Source organism: Pipra filicauda, unplaced genomic scaffold (genome assembly GCF_003945595.2).
Source record: "Pipra filicauda isolate LSUMZ 115617 unplaced genomic scaffold, ASM394559v2 scaffold90_size2875636_pilon, whole genome shotgun sequence".
NCBI lineage: Eukaryota > Metazoa > Chordata > Aves > Passeriformes > Pipridae > Pipra > Pipra filicauda.
In genome coordinates this window covers 1950932-1972054 of record NW_024105098.1, presented here as the reverse complement: position 1 = coordinate 1972054, position 21123 = coordinate 1950932, and the positions used below count along the sequence as shown (strand labels likewise).

The following is a 21123-nucleotide window of genomic DNA, read 5'->3' as shown; positions in this document are numbered from 1 at the left end:
TGTGCAAATAGACTGGTCTCACTTGGTGTGTTACATTTTCTGTTTTCCATAAAGAAAAAACTAGCAGCTTAAAAGGCAGGCTGTGAGAACACAGGAATAACAGCAATCCTTTGTTCACCTCAAAAGATGCTCTTTTGTTGAAATGCATCTGCCACTTCTTCATCAATGAAAAAAAAGGCATTTTGGTTAAATAAAGTGATTTCAAGAATATAAGATGAAAATCAAAATGGGGACAAAAATGCTTTGAACCAACAGAGCAGAAAATCGCCACTATTTATGTCACCACAAACTGAAATTCCACTACCTCTGTATCTATGTAGTTAAATATTTCTACAGTAAGTTTTCACTCTAATGAGTTGATAGAAGTATTTCTAGGCCCTTTTTCCTAAGTCACAAGAACTTCTAAGTTATCCAGAACACTTATTTCAATGATGAAATGACCAAAACAAGCAGCAGAGACTGTGGTAGATCTGACAAACTGCATTGAAGGGATTTCCAAAGATGATGTTATGACTTTGTAGAAGCCAATTCCCACCACAGATGGTGCCTATTAAAGCCCCCAGACTATTCCTGAGTGAACAGGCTCCAATCAGGGAGAGCTGTGTTACCCTCCTAGCTGCTCCTGCCGGCCTGTCCCATCCCACCCAGGCCCTGGTGCCGTGGGTGGAGAGAGGTACTGCCAGTTGTTCCCAGCTGGAATGGAACAGGTTCACAGGCAGAAATGCTGAACTCCACACCTGAGACACAACTCCTGAGCTGGGGAGTCACCCCAGACTGGGCTCAGCTTTGCTGGGGGCTCTCAGAGTCGGGGTTAACCAGGGTACAGACACTGCTGGCAGGGGAGCTCCTCGCTGCTCCTGCAGGATCTGAGAGCACTCCTGTACAACACCCTTTTCTCCCCCTCCAGGTACCCAAAAACATCCCACCACACCTCCTGCTCCATGCAAATAAGGGAAACTTCCACAAAAAGGATGTGAACAGTTGCAGGGCTCAGCTGGTCATGGTTCAGGTTAAAGACAACTGAGGCAGTGTGAGGAGACCTACAGGAACAAGGAAGGAAGGAGGCAGTGCTGGAATGTGAGCAGCACATGACTGAGAGTCCACTTTTTCCAAATTCAGATGTATCTTCTTTGAAACTCAAGCTTGTCTTAGCTTCCTAAATCCAGCTACTGTTGAATGCTTGCAGATTAAGAGAATACTGGATTTGGTTTAATAACTTTCTTTGTGCCAGGGAATATGGCTTTTTCAATAGGACACAGACTTTTTTAATCATCCCCACATCTTTCTCTCTAGAAGTAATTACTGCAGTGTACCAGCACTGCACTTCATCAAATAAGTCTGGGGCTTCCCTAATGCAAAAGAGAGAGAATGGCAAATACAGTGTTTGCTGAGAGAAACGTCATTTTTGCAATTTAATTCCCACCCTTGGTCTGCACAAAGTCTGACAATCTCCAGCAGAATTTGCACCTTTGGAAAGATCAGAGCCATGGGGACTCTTCCCATTTGTAATGCAGTCAGGAAGGGCTAAGATCTGGTGGTATTTGATTGCTTTTGGTAATTAGTTCCTGTCTTCACAGAGAGCACCATCGCTGTCATCTAAAATAAACCCAGCAATGCATCTGACACACAGGGAGCAAACTCATGTACTGGCAGCATTCCCCCACAACTCCTAGAACAATACTGTCCAAAGGAATCCAAGCAAGGTTTTTCTCATCTGCTCAGTGCAGAGGGTGTCCCTCCTGTAACAGATCTGTGTAACACAGAAAGCAAACCCGAGTGAAGAGGAAATGGCACAGATCTGGCTGGTACAACGTGACTATTCTGAACCATAAACATCAAGAGGTGTTTATTCCTCCTCTCTCAGAAAGTTGTAGCATTAAAGCATCATCAAACAGAGACTCCCCAGCTGAACCCCTGCAGTCACAGGAGCAGCTCTATTTCCCAGATTGATCTGTCTGTAATTAAATTAATATAGTGGAAAACAAGCAATAGTATTTGAAAGCCTTACACAATTTATCTCCAACGTGCAGTGCCAAAAATAATTTTCCGAGCTCTGAGTTCACTTAGCAGTACACAGGAGCAGAACACAGACTTTGTTCCAGGCTCACAAGGAGTGCTTTCATTTCCAGCAGAGATTTGAACTTATTATACAGAACTGGCAGCGCAGAATTCATTTCAAAGGTAATTTGTCTTTCCTTACATTATACATTTGCTCTAAAGTATTTTAGTACCACGAGTTCTGTCAATTAATTCAATACATTTAAGTTATTTGAAAGTTGATATTAATTCATACTCATAAAGTAGTTAATAGCTGATTTTAAGCCAGCTTATTTTTGGTCTGCTGTCATGTGAAACATGACTAGTTCAATATATTCAGGTAGCAAGTCATAAAGAAAACTCCATGTGGTTTAAATTACTGTTGCTCCCGTTAGCAGTTCCCAGAGTGAACTCCTGCACTGAGGCAGAGTCAGCACAGCAGGTATTTCATTCAGGTTTGCAAGCCAAGCCCAGTGTGCCCTTCATTCACACCTCCTGCACCGAAAGCAAATTCCTGTGCTCTTTTCCTGAGAGTAGCAGGACACGTCTTTGGGAAGGAGATGCCATCACCCACAAGTGGCTATCAAATGTTTTGCACTCCTTCAACACTTCTTTGCGCTTCCAGATCTGAACAATCTTTTTCTTTTAATTTTTTCAAGGTTTCCCATCCCCTGAAGAGTTAGGAACATGCAAAGCTTAAAAGAATCAAAAAAGTAATTTTGTGGCTACTTTTCCCATAGTCAAAGAGTCTCTGAAAAGCTAGAGAACAGGAAAAAGAAATAGTGAGGAAGAAAGAGTCCAGGAGATGTCAAAAACCAAATCCAAATGCCATCCAGCAGCAAACAGGAGGAAACAGTGAAAACCCTTTTGATTTGAAACAATACACACAATGAAACCAAAGCTTTAGTTTTGAGAATGTCACAAACATTAATTATTTGTATTTCTTCACAAAAACCTGATTTTGATGAAACCACATTAATTGTGTGTGATATGAATTTATTTAACCTTACCTACCTTCCTTTGGAGAGCTGATGAAACATTTAATGCATGCCTGGCAACCCAAGTTACCTTCCACCCAAGTCAGTTCATAATTTGCATCTTATTTTCAGTTTGAATTTTATAAGCTTTCATTGCAAGACAAACACATTGAAAAAAAGGACCTCGAGGCTCAGAAACAAGAAGTACAAAGTTCAGATCTCGTTTATCTATACCACACATTAAAATTAAAATGAAGTAATTTCCATCTTTCAGACTTACCTTCCCTTTTTGAATGTGGTTAAAGGCATGTTTTTAACTGCTTTGTATAGTTCTGGGGGTGTTTTTATTTCTGTATACCACGCACACAATATTTTATAAATCCTTGACATTGCCATGACAAATCTTGTATGAGTAAATAATAATTTTTCAAAATATATATTAGTCCTTTACTTTGCAACTTCTTCCCTATAATCATACACTAAAAAAAAGGATTTTGTTGAAGAAGCTGTGAGAAAGCAGACATTATACCCTCAATAACAATATTGCCTCCAAGGAATGAATCACATCATTTTCTAATTTGTTCGCAATGCGAAATATTTACGATACCAACTTCTTAATAATAAATAAATGACTGAAGAGATAAAGCCTTTTAACACATGCCAAAGTCAGCAACATTTCTCACTATTTGCAGTTCCTTGCAAAAGGCCCATATGCAGGAAATTATATTTATCACTCTTCATTCCATGCTCAATAACATCCATCTGTCCAGAACAATTGTTCCATCGATCACAAAGCCCTGCACAAATAATCTTTTTTAAACCATTACTCTATTTACAATGTTATGCCCCCTATAAAAATATTATTAATCAGAGTAAATAAGACTATTTCCCGGTTAATTTGCTTCCTGGAATCCTGTCCAACAGCAAAGCAAGCAGTTGTTTGTTCATTGCTTTTCCAGACCATACAATGGCCACTTTATGGTGTTTTTTCCTGGTTTTAGACTTCAATATCCTCTGGCAGAGCAGAAATCTTTTAGCTTGCCCTTAATTAAGCACATAGAGCACTAATAAAAATCAAAATGAGCATGCATCCTGTATGCAAGCAAGCCAAGCCAGAATTCCTGCACTTACTGACTCAGCTTGCACCATTCCACCAGGATTTTTCAGAGGACCTTCCTAGAACAGGTGAGGAACAACACAGCATTCCAGGCTGGAGCAGGAGAGTGTGAGGAAGCCCAAGGGCTGACAGGAAACACTCCCTAGAGGTGCTTTGAGCAGGGCAGAGCTCATGCACAGATCCACCCAGCCCTGAGCAAGCCCAGCAACCAGTGCTGCCAGGGGGCAGTTTGGCTGCTCAGCAGTGATTGATTCCACACACCAACCTACAGAGAAGACTCTGAGGGGGAAAATGCACCACGAGAAACAGGGTCTAAAGGAACTCCACCTGCTTCCTGCACCAACTACTCCTGAGGACAACTTCAGTGTGCCAAATCAAAGAACCCCTTTCAGCAGTGGAGAGCCCTCACATCCAGGAAAGCCACAGCACTCCTGGAACTGAACAGTGAGGGAGTTCCCCGGTTCTGTTCCATCAGCAAACGCTGTCAGAGCTGTGTGACAGAGGCAAGGCAGGCAGTGGCAGCACTGCTCAAACCACTTCTGGAAACCTCCTCAAGAACTCCCAGCTTTCTGGCTTACCTGGTAGAAAATAAATGAGGGGAGGAGATGGATATGGGAGAGAAAGAATGGGAATAATGAAAGTACTTGAAACTAGTCAAGTAGTTTCCTCTTCAACCACGAGAGAGACAGTTTTTCCTTACAAAAAAAAAGCTTCTTTTCTGCCACAGACTTGATGGCTGGTTTTCCTTCACAGCTCAAGAGACTGTTCCAACCACTAATTGCTTCTGGTGAGGAAAAAGAAATATTTATTCCACAAGTATGGCTCTCTGCCTTTAAAATGCAGGGAGGTCAGAGTGCTGTGGAGCTTTCAGATTGTTTACTATCAATAACAGAAGGCAGAAGCAGACAGCCACGCACATACCCAAGGCAGCTCGGAACAGGAGCTCCAGAAATGGAAACAGCCTGGTTGTCATGGCAGCAGAGCATGATACCTGAGCTAATTACTCAGGCTGAGAGGCAGAGCTAATTAGCCCAGATGCAGCATCACCCTGACACAGTTATGATCCTTCTGGGACCTGCACACGTGTACTGCTGAGCAGACATTTCGGTTTGCTCACAGACCTCGGCGTTCCACTCTCTGCTTTACAGAAGTGTTCACAGAAAGAAGGAAAAAAATATGTTCCTACAAAGAAGAAAGCAATGGAAGAGAGCTCACAAAAAAACCCCCAGAAAACTCTGAACACTGACCTGCAACTCTTGTGCAAGGGAGGAGGATGCCTGTGTCCACAGTGCTGCACCACACCACAACACTCAGGACGGCAAGCTCAGGAGTATGGACACACCTCCACCCCCAGCCCAGGGGCAGGTCCTTGAAAAATCCCTTTCTCATTATGACAAGCTAAAATCAAAAAGTTCCCTCTTATCTAATAATGCAGACACCCAAAATAAGCTCCTGACTTAGAAATAAGAAGCTAAATACAACACCATCTGCTTTAGATTGTGAATCCTGTGGAAAATAAATACCTACTACCAACAGACAAACCTGGGGTTTTTCAAGGACTGGAAACAGCATTTACTTGCTGTTTTTACAGGAAGAAAATGTATTTTAAAACTAACTTTGTCATCTTTCTGCGGTACTATCTGATACAAGATCCTCCTAGAAGCAGCAGCACATTTCAAAAGGGTTGGAAACAAAAACTAAACAGGTGAGTGTGTCAGTCCTTCTTAACCATTTTTCTGCCACAGAAATCCAACGTAACCTGATGCAGAAGACTACACAGACGAGCTGGGAAAGGCAGGGATTTTTGTTTGTATTCTTGGAGAAAAAAACCAGCAAGATAAAGAAAAATCCCGTAAGAAACTATTTCCCCTCTTCATAATCAAAATCAGCAACAAACAGACTGAGCGGGCAAAGCAGAGGAAGGATGGCCTGGACAGGGACTCCCACGCAGAGCTGGTTATTGAACTGAGATGCTCTGGCAGTTCAATAAAGGACACCTCTCATTTATACCAAGTGACTCCCTGCAAACCCAGGAAGAGCACTGGAGTCATGCTGGAGTGTTTTAATGGACATTAATGTACGGCCCAGAACACGTTACACGGGACGGAACTGAGGAAACAGGTACTCAGGAGAGCTAACCAAGGACAGACATGCTCCAACATTTGGTGTACATTTATTCCATTTTAAGTTGCACAGATCTTTTAAGTTCACCTGCAAAAGTCATTTATTTAATAGTTTTTTTGTATTAACAATTTACACAACATGCCTGCTCACTCATATTTACAAGAGATCACTTCTCACTTCAGGAACATCTCTAAGCAGAGCTGGAGGATGCCAAGAGGTTCATTCAAGCATCTGTGCTGCCCAAGAGAATGGGATAAATACATAGAAATCAATGTTTCTCTGAGCAGAAAGGTATTTTTGTCAGGGTCAATACTGTTGCTAAATAAAACAGTTTGGTGCCTCAACGATTTCTAATCTAAGGCAAAAAATAGGCACACACTCTTCACCTGCTTAAAACTTCTGGAAGACACGTCCAGCTAAGTGAACTTTATATACATTTAGACACCCAATAATTCTAAGCACTGTTCAAATGCTAGATTTATAAACTTAGCATCACCTTCCTAGTTTCCTGAGGCACCTCCTCCCAAGCTAGCTGTGCTCCTCCCTTCAATTAACAAGCACAAAGTGAGGTATATTATCAGCTAGCAGGGGAAAGAAGGCTGGAGAATGAGACAGTGTTAGTGAGCCAAACTGAAAAGAAGAAAATGAAGGAATATTATGGAAGATAAAGCAGCTGTTTTAATTCACAAGGGCCTGTTATTTATCAGAAATAGAAACGAGCCAGGATGTCAACAAAGTCTTTTAAGGGAAATAAAAATGTCATAATAGAGCCTATAATCTTCCCATGACAAAGGACCTTGGTCTTTCTCCCAAAATACAGAACATCTGTGTGTTTCTGTACCTCATTTCCATTAAGGAAAGCTTCACATGCACTTTCCCCTAAGTGGACTATCAATAAAAGCCACTCTCTTCTGATAAGCTTTTATTTATTCTAGAAAACAGGCATGTTACTGGAAACTGGAAAGAACTGCATTGTTTGCCAGGAGTTTAGCCCTGTCCTACAGCTGTTACTGTAGCCACTGCAAAAATTCCACCACATGACTAAATCTCCCAAACACACTCTAAGTTCAGGGGAGAAGTCATTTTTGCTTCCTTTCTCCAGCCCCTGCTCTTTGGGACCAGAAGGCCACTGGTGGAAGCTCAGCAGAGATATCCCTGAGGGGACAAAGCAGAGGACTGAAAACAGACAGAAAGTCACCACTAAAATGAAAAAAGCCAAGAAAGTCAATGCCATCAGCCACTCTGCTGCTGCCTCAGCCAGTAACAGAAAGCTTTTCTGGGAAGCCCAGGGCTCACAGTGGGCATTCAGCCTGCACCAGGCACTAACAAGAGCTTTAAAACACAGGAATCCTAGCAGAGTGCTGCCTTCTCTAACGAGGAGAAAGAAGGGAAGTATAAATTAGAGAGCAGCAGGGGAATGAAGATATTTATGACATGCCTTCACCAAAAGCTTGCATCAACAAGAATAAAAACATATGGCCAAAGATGCCTTTGGATTAATGCTGCCCAAATTCTTACAAAGAAGCTTCTGGTTTGGTTTTTTTCATATACACCTCTAGGAGAGAGCTAAAAAAAGCAAACAGAACACAACTACTTTCACATGAGCTGCCAAACAGGGCTGACAAATGTTTCAGGGACTGGGTGTGAACAGCACAGACACTGACACAGGCTGGGAACTGAAATTCCAACCTTCAGCCCTTCCACAGAATGCTTCCAGAGCTCCAGGCTTTCCTACCATCCACAGAATAAGTTTATTGCCTTCAGCTAGGAAAAAGGGCTGCTGATCCTCCTGATGGTTCCTATTTCTTTTCTCTGATGCTTTTAACTGTACTTGGGACTTCACCTTATACTTAAGAAGGAAGAAAAGGGATTTCTACCCAGATCATTTGGTGCCTACAGGTATATTCCCATATCAGTTACAAAATGAAGAAAAGAAGTTCTGAATTGTGGTTATTTTCAACTCTACTCAGAGCACATTCCAGAAAGCATCAGGAAACAGTAAATAGTTTGGGTGCTACAGAGAGAGAAGAGCTCTGTCTTTGTCTCTTTTCAAGGCTGAGTTAACTGAAAAAAGACAACACATGAAAAATTCATTAGAAGGCAGTGTGGCAACAGAACACAGAGAGTGCTGCAGCCTGGCAATGGAGCTGCTCAAAGAGGGACAAAAGGCAGGGCACTCGCTGCTGACTTGAGAAAGTATCACAGGGGAAGAAATAGGACTGGTGCTTCATCCACAGGAAATCTTTCTTGTTAATCCAAGGCAACTGAAGCTTGACTCCTTCCTCTTCAGATTAAAGAAACTATCATTTTCCTAGAACAGAAGAAAAAATAACAAAGTTAAGGTATAGCTACACCTACTGACTTCTGTAATGTAACAAATGGGGCAGAAAGAGGAAGGGGAAGCAAAGCTATGCCTACCTGGAGTACCAGAGCTTCTGCCTCCTGTAGCTGACGAGTGTCTCTGTGGGGACTTTACACTTTGGGATGATGACAGCAAAGTGAGAAAGAGTAGCCCCTGACAAACAAGCTTTAAACACAGTCATTGTGGAATGCAGACAATATTTCACATCAGCCATGCACAGAGTACCAGCAATGTGAGTGTCTCCCACACCTCTCCCACACTGCACTAACACACGTTTGTACAATGGCAGGTTTATTCCACACAACTTGTTTCCCACGTTCTGTACCTCGACATCCTGAACACTGGATAAAGAAGTTGATTAAATCCAGAAGTGCTATGTCCCTGTCTTGTTTATATGATTCAATCCAGTCGTCCACCACAGACTGTCAAGAAAAAAAGAACACTTATCAGAGACTCTTACAAAGTGCTTTATTAAAGGCAAATGACTTATGGTTTTCAGAATATCATTTTATAGCTGCATAATTATACATGAATACAAATTCAGAAATCTATGCACCTTCTCTCAGGGTGGAGACAGAACAAATATTGTCAGAGAGCATCATTTTCTGGTATTGTAATTGTATAAACACAAGTTCAAATTGAAATTTCTGTAATTCCTCAGAATTCTACTTGAGAGTACTTTTTCAGTTTCAAAATTGTGTTGAAAAAGACCCAAACACTGTTACTCCATCCAAAATGGCCAACACATATTCCCAGAAAACCGGTGAGTAGAAACCTTTGGGATAATTACTGATTTTACATTGCACAGTGAACACCTCAGTACTCCTAAAGGCCAAGGCAGTGCATCAGTCACTCAGAAACACTGTACATGGGTCAGGAAGACAAAATGCAATGAGGAATACTGGGTAAATAACATAATACACACAATTTGGAGGTGGACTCTCTGGGAATCAGCAAGTCAGCTGGATCACAGTTAATGAAGCTGAGCCCCTGTTTCAAAGTGCCCTCAGAACTACAGGTAGCCTGGTGATATTTTTATAATCCCTGATATTCCAAGCTCCTCAGCTACAAAAACATTGTAGGTAAGAAATTAATTTTTTTTAAAAAATCACACACATCACTACCCCCATGCCCACAAAACCAGCTCCCACCATGCTGACAGAGAATGAACAGCAAAGATAAAATCCAAACAATTCTATCTCTTAGAAAAATGTGCCTTTTTCTTAGCTAAGCTCTAAGGATAGGATTTCAAAAAATCTCTCTGCAGTTTCCAGCTCATCCAAGAGCAAACTCCCCCACCCAGCAGTGGGAGCTGGGCAGGTGTTTGAGGCAAAGGAAGCAGCAAAGCAGCTGTTTGTGCACTAGAGACACCCCCCCTCTGAGCTGAGCCAAACAGCCCATGTTTAACAGAGACCACTGTGCTGCCCCTAAACCAGGCTCACACTGGCACTAGGACCCCACTCTGCTGCCCTTAAACCAGGCTCACACTGGCACTGTGACCCCACTGTGCTGCCCCTAAACCAGGCTCACACTGGCACTGTGACCCCACTGTGCTGCCCCTAAACCAGGCTCACACTGGCACTATGACCCCACTGTGCTGCCCCTAAACCAGGCTCACACTGGCACTGTGACCATGGCATTCAACAGATCTGAACACTCCACTGGAAAGGAATTTTGTGCAGGTTTTGTCTCCCAGCACACACACACCCCCCAGGAGGAGAAGCAACCTTACAAAGGGGTCCCTCTGCTACTTAGAAGAAATCAAAAAGCAAATCTTGGCCTCAAATTAAGCTTTGCCACCCTGTTATTTCATCATGGATTCAGGCCTGTTCCTGTAAGTATCCATCACTTCCATCAATCCCCACAGTTCTCCAGGGCACACAAAACCAAATGTAGCCAAATGTAAAAATTATTTACTAAACCAAATATTGACAGAGCTTAATGACCAGACTGTTGGTGTGCTACCAATGTGCAAGATTTGTTTGAGCAGCTCTGTTACTGTAGATACTGGAACAACATGCAATTGCCAGCAGGTATTTTTTACACTAAAGAAAAGAGCAGCTGGGCTGGCTCAGCCCACAGGCTCACCTGCCCACGGGGGTTATACCCAGAGGGGAAAGCATAAGAAAAGGGCAAGAACCAACTGCTATTTCTGAGTGACTCTCCCAGACCCTCAAGACCCCAGTGTATTTGTTCCCTCATGAACGTGCCTGTCTAACCCAGAGAGCTGTATACCCACATCATCTTGAAGCAATGTGCCAGGGTTAATTACTCACTGCAAAATAAAAGAATGACGGTGTTTTAAACTTGCCAATTGTCAGATCTATTTGATGCAACCGAATGCTTTTACTTAAAAGAGTAAGAGAAAACAAATCCCAAGCCCCTGTTTGTATTTCCCATGCTTCTGTCTGGTCACCCTTTTTCAGGGAGAACAGTCCTACTCTGTGCCCTGTGGCTTGCACAGAAATACTTCCCTGTCTTTATCTTTGCCCACTCTAGTCACACATCTCTTACCAGTTTCTGAAGTCTACTATATTCTTCTTTGAGCCTGCTTTTCCTGAGTGTCCCCAGCACCTGTGCACTGTCCAGAGCCTGGTTTCACATTAAACACTTCCTGTGGAAGCAAAGCTGACCCAAGAAATTCCTTCCCACACTGCCTTACTCCTGTTTGTTGCTACAGCAGGTGGCCCCTTCAGCTACAGCACTGCAACTGTTTCTGACTGTGCTACAAATACTGCCAGTGAACCCACCCAGACCGGAAAAAGGGGAGCGGAGGGGAGACGTCTGGAGATGAGTATCTTTCAATTTTGTTTCTGTTTCTTTTAAATAATTATTTCATTGATTTTTGCAGCACTACCTCAAAACTGTAGCATCAGTGCAGCTCATCTCCCTTCTGCTATTTCTGTCTCTCAACCAGAAGGATCATGTGGGACACACTGTGCCCTTGGGCACTGTCCTACCTAGTGTGGCACTTGCATTTTCAACCCAGAACCACAATGCAATTTAGAGAAAAATAAAGACAAGCAGCTCCTCTCCAGGCTCAGGGACCAGGCCTGAGGCAATGCAAAGTCCTCAGTGGCAGCAGTAGATAAGAAAAGCAGAAAAATCAGACTTAAGGCTCTGAGCACAGATAACAGACAAAGACTGTCTGGACCTAGAACTGACAAAGCTTTAACTAAAATTGGAATGTTTGGGTAGATCCATTTGCCCTAACTTGACATGCACAAGCTCCTCAGTCCCTTTGCACTGGAGATCACATGTAGATGTGAGCACACACCCCCGTGTACAACAACATCCAGTGGAGCTGTCGGTGTAAGAGCCCTCTGGAGCAGGGGGTGCTGAGCCGAGGTGGTTCCTGCTGGAAAACCCTCGGGGTTGCCCTGAGCAGACCCCAGTGACTGTCCGAGGAGCTCAGGTGACAAGTCCCACACAGGCACCTGCCCTGGCAATCAGCACAGAGCCAACAAACTGCCTCCCTAACCCCCCAAAATCAGTGCCTCAACATAACCCCCCCAGTCCCACAGCACTCAGCCCCTCATGCACACTTGGCACACTTGCTGGTTCATTTTGTCAGAGATTACAGTTTAAGGCAACAGGAGATAATGAAGCCAGACTACATATGCTCCAACAGTTGGAACTTAATCAAACTGTTGACTTTCGATGTAACAGAAAAGAGCTATAAAAACTGAAAACACTAGGATAAAAAATAAAAATGATACACGCTGGACCTAAAATAGACACAAGTATCAACTGCAGCAAGACAAAACAGCACTAACCCAAATACCAGGCAAAAAGGTTGAATATGAGCAAACTAGAAATCAAAGAACAGGCAGTCATGTAGCAAATGGTGCAACACGCAGTCCGTGCCAGAAATGGAATTGTTTTGCATAAACGTGTATAGAGAGAGAAGGACTCCTATTAAAGACAAGGATTTCTAACCAACAGCTCCCAGGTTACAGCAAACCATCCACAATGGTTTTATCTTGTTAGCCACCTCCACCCAGTCTCCTGTTTTCAAGAGCTTTTCACCAGTAGCCAAGAGCAAACCCTGTTTGGTGACCTTGCCCAGAGATACCCTGCCCTGGCCCCTCCACTCCCCTGCCCCAAACACAGCCGGATGCTGAGTGAAGACACACGTGGTGCCAGGGGCAGGGAAGGGCCAGGCAGCCCCTTGGACAGGAGGGAGGTGCAGGCAGGCCCCATCCCCACAGGAGCCGTGCTGCCCACTCCCCCAGGGCACCGAGGAACAGATGGCAGGAGCTGCTCCGCTGGTACCCGGCTGCTCCCAGAGGTTCTTGCCCTCGGCTGCAGCAGAGGGCATGGATTTGCCATATGGAAATGTGAACCCACATGCTGGGCATGAAACAGCTGAGAAATTCAGCATTCCTGCAGCACAGGACCCCCAGCACACGTGCTGCAGCAGCCTGCCCAGGGGCAGAGATCCAGGCAGTTGGGATTCACCAAATTCCAAGCAGGTGCACAGGGAAAAGGCTCCTTGAAGATAAGCTCAGTTACAGATTATTCCAGTAACACCAGCGACCCTCTTCCACTCCCTGCTGTCAGAAAACATCTAGACCTACACCCACACACAATTCTATACATATATATATATACACACATACAGATGCACCACATCTCTGGGTCAGTCAACAAGTCCATACAAGTACTTGTTACAAAAATAAGACTCTTAACCTTTTTTTTTTGAGGCTGAAAATGCTTCTCTTCTTAGAACTGAGTAAAAAAATCAAGGTTCCCTGCAAATGGCAGATGATGTATGGTACAAACACCTAGTCAGTACAAAGATTTTCCAAAGCCTGTGACAGTGTCCAAGAGTCTCACAGGAACAAACTCTCTGGTGAGTCTGTTTTAAGAACTAAAAGATAATTTTAACTTTAATTTGAAGAATATGTCAAACAAGCAACCCTACAGAAGTAAGAAGCTTAAAGAAAGTCACATAAGTAGCAGAATAGATCCAGAGTGTGAGTAAGCAACTTCAAATCAATCAACTTGCAGAAATATTGACCTTCACATCTCAAAGGCTGCTAAAAGATAAACAGGAAAATTTTATAGTCCTGAAGAGCCAGAGCAGCTCGGATTGCCAGTAAAAGCAAGTCTGCTGTAATGAATGAAATAATGAAGTAGTTATCTTATTACCTCCTGGAGGCTCTGCAGCTCTGAATCCAGCTCCTATTCCTTCAGTGCAGGAGCATTACCACACTTGGGAGCATTAAGTGCTGGAGGAACCAGGGGGACTAACTGCAGAGGATACCTTGCCAGCTCGAGGAAATTAGCACAGTCCCACTCAATATTAATGAAAGTTGATTTCAAAAAAGCTACTTCCCAATTTAAATGAGGTAACAATCTGGCAGCAGTGCTACTAACACAAGTGAAAACAAATGACACCATATACAGAGTGCATGTTAAATGCAAGATCTGAGTCAACTGTACAGCAAGGCAAATCGAGGAGAAAGAACACTGAAGGAATTCGCCATTTCATACAACTGATCTGGACACGCCTCATTTCCAGGGAATGTGACAGCACAAAGGATGGCTCTACAGTGGGTCTGCAGGGTGTTTACATTAAGGTAGGAAAAAATCCAGAAATCAAAGCTTACGCTAACAACTTCTGCCAAAAACCCAAAGTTACTCAGATGGAACGTGAACCTTATGAAAACAAAAAAAGGAATGGCAGTGAAATTAAAGATTTCAATTAAATGTATAAAGAGCAGCCCAAAGAGAAGAGAAAAGTAGAAAATGTGCTGTAACAGATAGTGAGAAGAACTGAGAGAGTGCACTGAAAATAAGGACCTGGGGAAACAAAGGCAAGTAGTGAAAGACTATTTTTAAGTGAGTCTGTTCAGGTTTCTTTTTTAAAGAATAAAAGTCTTTCAAGGTTAAATTCTGGGAAGACTGAAGCAATTACACAGTTACTGGGGATAAAGTAGTTGCTGGCATGTGGAAGTGTGTGCAGTTTAGACTGTGCCTTCCACTGCAAGATGAGTGATTGCATTCCAAACCACAGGCAGCAGGTCTAATATGCACCCACTGAAAAACCTAATGTGGGGTTAATCAAAAGAACTGTAGGTTGAGAAGCTGCATTTTATTCTTTTTCCTCTAAAGATAATTTCAAATTATTAAAGAGTTCATACTTTGCCAACACCTAGCAAACACTTTCTGACAAGCCAAAATTATTATTTTTTTTTTAGCAAAAAATCTCATTTTAAGGTAACACTACCTATTTCTTGATTTTTCATCATAAGCAAAAATGGGAAAATGTTTCATGCAGTGTCTGCCTATACAGCTTGTTATTTCCTAATGCCCAGAGGGGGATAGTATACAATCCTAGAAGTATTTGTTCCCAACAAAACTAAGGGATTCATACTCCCCATACAGAGTTCTCTCTGTTTGGCAGTTTGTGTAAACACATATTTCTCTGCAGTAGAATGGGTATTACATATCAGTGCACAGGGAAATCAGTGTAACACCTTACATTGAACCATCTGGGGGAAAAAAACACTACTTGAAAACAAAACATTCAGTTCTCTTCTGAGAATATTAGAATGGCACAATGTAACTGCCATTACACTGATGTGCATAAAAGGTACGGGAAAAAGTCTTCTTCCAACTGGATTAAAATCCCAGGAACTGCACTGCTCAGGGCTGTAGCCCTCAGAAAAGGTGGGTGCACCGTGCAGAGGCCTCCCAGCAAGCCCGTTTTCCCCACTGTACAGAGATTTTGTGGGTGCTCATCTCTCCCAGTTGCCACATTACACATCCAGCTGGGTCTGTCTGAGCTGGGCCAGTCACAGGCAGCAGTGGTTCTGAGGTGCTACAAAGCATCAAAACCACTCACAAACAATGAACAGGAGAATGGAAAAATCCTCAAAGAGATCCAGAAACAAAACTGAGTTATTCCAGTAAGAGAGACCCATCAGTTTGTTAAAACACATGACTGGTGCTCCTTTGCACAATTTGTAAAGGGTTCACAGATCACCCCAGATGCTCCAAAAATGTCAGCATTCTGGAGAGGAAAGCCTTCTCCAGCTTTGAATAGTGGGGGTATTTCCAGGTTCAAATGCTTTCACACTGCACTGCTGGCACATGTGCTCACATGAACAGCAAATCATCTGCCATCTTATAACATCACAAGGGAAAATAAACCTTGTGTGACAACTGCAGAAACATTCATTTGGTATTAAGGGATACCCTTCTAATTAATTACTGCTTTGTTTGGTGGTTGAATTGTTCCCAGTGTAACAACCATGGGTACGTGCACCAAATTTTGATTTTGTTTCCTTTTAATTCAGCAGGATACAACCAAAAGCAAGGCAAGATTAGGCTGCAGAAGAAATCCACCTAGCAAAATGAGAAGGAAATACTAGTTTAAATGTCAATAGCAGCTGCAGTCATTTTACCCAGTAAACTTTAGAGAATGCAAACTCAAGCTCCTAAGGAGTTTTGAGACAGTCTGGGGAAACCCTAAGCTATTATCCATCCTTCCAGTTAGACAATACAGTGCTGTTAAAATACAACAAGGACAAGGAAACTAAAACATGCCCTCAACACAAAAAACATGGGTAATATTTAGCATCATATATTTGTATATTATTAATCTTCAAAGACCTTCACTTCCAGAAATAGCTGAGGCAGACACAGAGATATGATCCAGCAAAAAATACTTTTAGTAGGGAGAAGATAAACTCAGGGAAGAGAAAGCCATTAAGGGCACTGAGAACACAGACACCACATTCACCCTGAGCTGCAAAGAGTCAGTGGTGGGAGAATTCCCAAATTCCTTTTCGCCACCTTATTCTCTCTCAACTGCCAGAGACAGGAGACTGGGTTTTTCATACAATCCAGCTACAGCTGCTCTGATGTTTTTAATCTCCAGTATATATGTAAAAACATACACGGAATTCCTCCTGTGTAAGGTGGATATGGTTACACAGTCATTCTAATCAAGAGTAAGTCCGAGCTGCTGCCAGAGATGAGCTGAATCAAGAAGCTTATCCAGCTGAAAAAAATCTACCAGTGTCATGTTCTAGTTCAATCTATTTCTTGGTGTGACTACAAAACACTCAAGAAAGGTGTAAAACCATCAGCTGTGGGAGCGGGAGAAGGTGGGACTGACCCGTTCATCGGCAGCCGCAGTTCGTGCAGGATTAAAGCAGGCACATAACAAGGAAGGAGGAAGGACCATTGGGATTATCTATATTGCATAATGATTAGGTGATTAAAATAACTGCGAGGGGAAATTCCAGGGGGGTTGTTGAGAGCAGGAAAGCAAAGCTTAATCCCTGCAGGATGTGCCAGGAACCGGGCGAGAAAGCTGAGCACAAAGTGGGGTTTGCTCGGCCACCAACCCCCTTCCCCAGAGGAGCAGCCTCGCTCTCACAGGCACCACATCCACTTCTCCCCTAAATGCCATGAAAATACAAAAACTACAGAAGCTGTAGGGATATGCCACGTTAATGAGACCAATAAAGATGTACCAGCTCTTTGGAAGAACTATCTTGTATTTCTTGTACAGATCATCAAATCTCTAAAGGACTGAAGAAAAGACTGGAGGTACCAGGAATCCCAATCAGAAAATAATTTCAGAAACAGATGTTGATGACTAAATGTCATCCCAGCCTGACCCACTGTGATAAAAGAAAGTGGCAACCACACCATTAACATGTAGTGCATAGAGAACAAAGTAAGCCCTGATGAAAGGAGGGCAGTGCTTCCTTTACTTCCAACAGAAAAACGTGGATTTGTAAGGATGCATCCCCTTTTTTTCTGCATGTAGAACCTCAGTCTGCAACAGGGAGGTGGATAAACCCTGAAAATCAGTATCATATTGAAAATAATACGGAAAATACTGTTAACAATTCAGAAATATTTTAAATTAGTAATAATGAAAGAGTTTGAATCCTTTCAGATAGTCAACTGAAGGGAAAAAAAGGTTTCCTGATGTTCCTGCTCTCTTCTCAAACCCTCTGGCCAGGGTAGCACTGTGAGCAAGAGCCACACCTCATCACCATGAGCCCAGCAGGTGCAAAGGTGACACAGCCCTGAGGCACCAAAACATGAGAGACAAAGGAAACTTCTCGTGGCAGGGAACACAGTGCTACAAACGGAGCGTTACTGGGACGGGGGAAACTCAAAGGACACGAATGCCCACGTGCCAAGGTGTCCACACAAGAGCAGTGAGGAACCACATGCACTGCTGGTCTCTGCAAAGAACTGTTGGCCCAGTGAAAACTTCCATTTCAGCACACTAGAAAGCTCTGTTTGGGTACATCCCCTAAAATGGCAGCTGGCACACAGTGGAGCCACATTTACTCTGGGCCATGTCTGATCAACACCAGCATTACCTTTACTGGCTGAGCTCAAGCAGAGGGGGCAGGTTTTTTTTCCAAGTCAGCCTCTAATCTGTTGTGACCTGCAAACATCAGTTAAGGGTGACTGTAAAGCACAGAATATCCCAGAGTCATCGAGGCATAGATCTGTTTGTGTTCTGCTCCTGAGCACTTCCCAGAATCACTGAGGATCCATTCTCTCTGCTGTTCTGGGGAACAAACCCCCTGAGCACACAGGAAAGCAGAACACTACTTTGCTTGGTTTGACCAACAGGAGAACAAACTTCATTACAGAAAATTGGTCATAATTTACATATCAGAAATTTCCAGTCTGAGGCCTAAACAAAATCTAGGATCATCTCAAGCTTTTTAGCTCACTGTCAGCTTCACACCAGGGTCAGAGAGCAGTGCAGAAGTGCCTGTGAAGATTGAACTTTTTGCCTGGGGGGTTCAGCTGCAGGAGTGGAGGTTCCCCCAGTCCTTCATTCCCACCATTGTGAAGTCAGGTAGTTTAGTACATGAGAAGTGCTGATATAGCCCATTCTACCTATGGAGGGGGAGTGAGGAAATACAGTGGGTGCAGCTGTCTCCATAAAATTACTGAAGGAAAAACTAAATAAACGGAAGAGACAAATGATAAAAAGCAGGAGAGTGCCATGTTTGCTTAAGAAAATAAAAAGCACAGTCTAAAAAAGTTCTATGAACAGTCTTAATGGAGGAAAGCTGACAAATGTACCTGCAGAAAACGAGCTGCATGTCCTGTCATACTTCACACAAAGAGCTGTGACAGAAAAACCTCTGAACAAGTGACTGTACAAAGGGTTCCAGAGCAAACTAATCCCACTGCCAAGGATCTGATCCCAACTTCCCGTGGGTATCAGAGGATTTACAGAGCCCAAACAACACTGAGCACCAACACAACCAGCACTGAGTGAGAGAGGCAAAGACTATGCAAAGAGCAGCCCCCAAGTTATGTACACGTGAAATACAAAATATTGAGCTGACTTTGGGACCCTGAAAGAAGGAACCAGCAGTAAGCCTGAAGAGAAGTAGTAAATGAATCCTGCTGTGAGAACCAAAATAGAGCAGAAGCTTAAAAGAAGTGGGAATTGAATTCAGCTACAGACTTCCATGAGTTGGCATCACAAAGCCAGGAAAATCTAACAACTAAAATAAATCCTGAGAGCAAACAGCAGGAGCAGATAGATCAGAAACGAAAGCACACAATTCTCATGTGATCTCAGGATATATTAATTGAGTTTTCCTGGGTTTTCATTGCTGGAAGGAAACATGGGAGCACTATAAAAAAAAAAGACTGTTCATATTACAGGGAAAGAAGTAAATATTGAGGAACAATAGGTTCTGACAAATACAAATATATGGCACTTGTTTGAAAATTGGAATACTGACAAAATTGCTAAGATTGAGCACAAAAAATCTGCATCAAAACTATGAAAACCAGAAATGTCAAGCATTCCTAACTGTGACATTAAAATCCCTAAGCTATTATAGACAAATATAAGTTTATCTTATAGATAAAGTTTAATGAGTTTAGCTTATAGAACCTTGGTTTTACAGGAGACTGTTGTCCAGAAGTGCAAGTTAAAAACATTAAATCACATCTTAATTGCATTCTCTTTCCTACTACAGGGTTTCTTTTTTTTTTTTTTTTTTTAATTTTTTTACCAACAGAAACTTTTTCAAAGGTGCAAAAGTAACACATCCTCTTGAAACGATGGCTCAAGTCATTTATGCCTGCTTGTATCCCAGGCCTTTAAATACACTTGCCTATTCCTTTACTATTTGCCTGGAATTTCTCCCCTGCTCAGACTGTGCTGTCTCCTCCTCTCTCCTCCATGTGGGCTGGGTGGTTTGGGCATGTGAGTGCACATATATATGTGATGTCTGTATTTACACTCCAGGACACAGACACAGCCATCTACCTGTGCATATACAAATGCTCCATTTTTCAGGACAATTCCTTTGCATTTGAATTCCAAAGGTTAATACAAACATGCAGACAGGTGTTTGTTTTTTTTTTTAGAATCTCATCTGCAGACTTCTGGTGGCATCTCTTTTGAAACAGATGACATGTATCAAAGTCAATCCCACACACACACACATGGAGTCATTAAATATCAAAGTAATCACCCATTGCTTTTCATTTGGCTCCTGCAAATATCAATAACTCTTAAGACAAACATACTACATGAAATATATTGTATGTTCTGTATCACAGTAAAACCAGCAAATAGACTCCAGATGCTTCCTCAAATCCTGCCAAAAACGAAATTTGAAAAAGTGTTGCAAACCAAGCAAAGTTGGAAGCTCTGATGCAGGCAAAAAAGGCACAAGGAATCTGTAGCTTTGTTAGCAGCAAATTTGTTCTGTCTTCACCTACTAGATAAGAAGGTCAATCCTGAATAAGTGTAAATACAGAAACTGAAGAAAAAAAATTTCTCATTTTCTACCAGTTCATTACTTACTTAAAATTACATCTCAGACCTTCCACAGATTTGAGACTGAAAGAAAATTTTCAACAGCTTTCATTCATTTGGAACATTTGATTCCTTTGGGAGCTCATCAGACTCAGCTTTTAGCTCCACTGAAAGTGATACTGCAAATGGGACTTGGCACCTCATTTTCAAAATTTGTAATTTTCTCATCTTAGTCAGCACCAAAGCAAGCAAACAAAGTGATAACTGCCCAAGCCCTGTTCCGTTGAAATGCAGAGAAAAGGAGGTTTGCTTGAACAATCCTTGAGTAGGAAGGACTGCTAGCTTTGCACTGCCCCAGCTGAGCAGTGTTTTGGGCCCAGTGTCTCTCCTGTGAGCGCCAAACACACTGGCTGCAGCACAGCAGCTTTACTAAAGCCATGCACTGTCAAAACCAATCATCTCTGGAGGCTCCAGAGGTGGACTCATGTGGCCCACAGACCCTATAAGGCCTCTGAACATAAAAGGAGTCAGAAACATTTCCACAGGCAGTTCACTACAAGTGCCTGATTTGTTCTGCAATGAAAATTTGCCTGAAGACGTGTCCATGTTTTCGCTCAGACACAGAGGAAGACCAGGCTACCACTTTAGCCTTCATCTGCTGCTCTGGTGGGGACAGCAAGAATGCAAACTGTAGTGCAAAGTCCTCCAAACTGCTTGTGTCAGC

The 21123-nt window shown here is 42.7% G+C and overlaps 1 protein-coding gene across 3 annotated transcripts in view; it reads right to left on the bottom strand.

Moving 5' to 3' along the window:
• STAG1 (stromal antigen 1) overlaps positions 1–21123 on the bottom strand; it is a 162072-nt gene that overhangs the window by 86848 nt on the left and 54101 nt on the right. For all 3 annotated transcript variants that reach the window (XM_027724991.2, XM_027724992.2, XM_039391148.1), the window contains exon 5: positions 8943–9039. In XM_027724991.2, coding sequence (XP_027580792.1) covers positions 8943–9039 — 97 coding nt within the window. The remainder of the gene's footprint in view (positions 1–8942; positions 9040–21123) is intronic.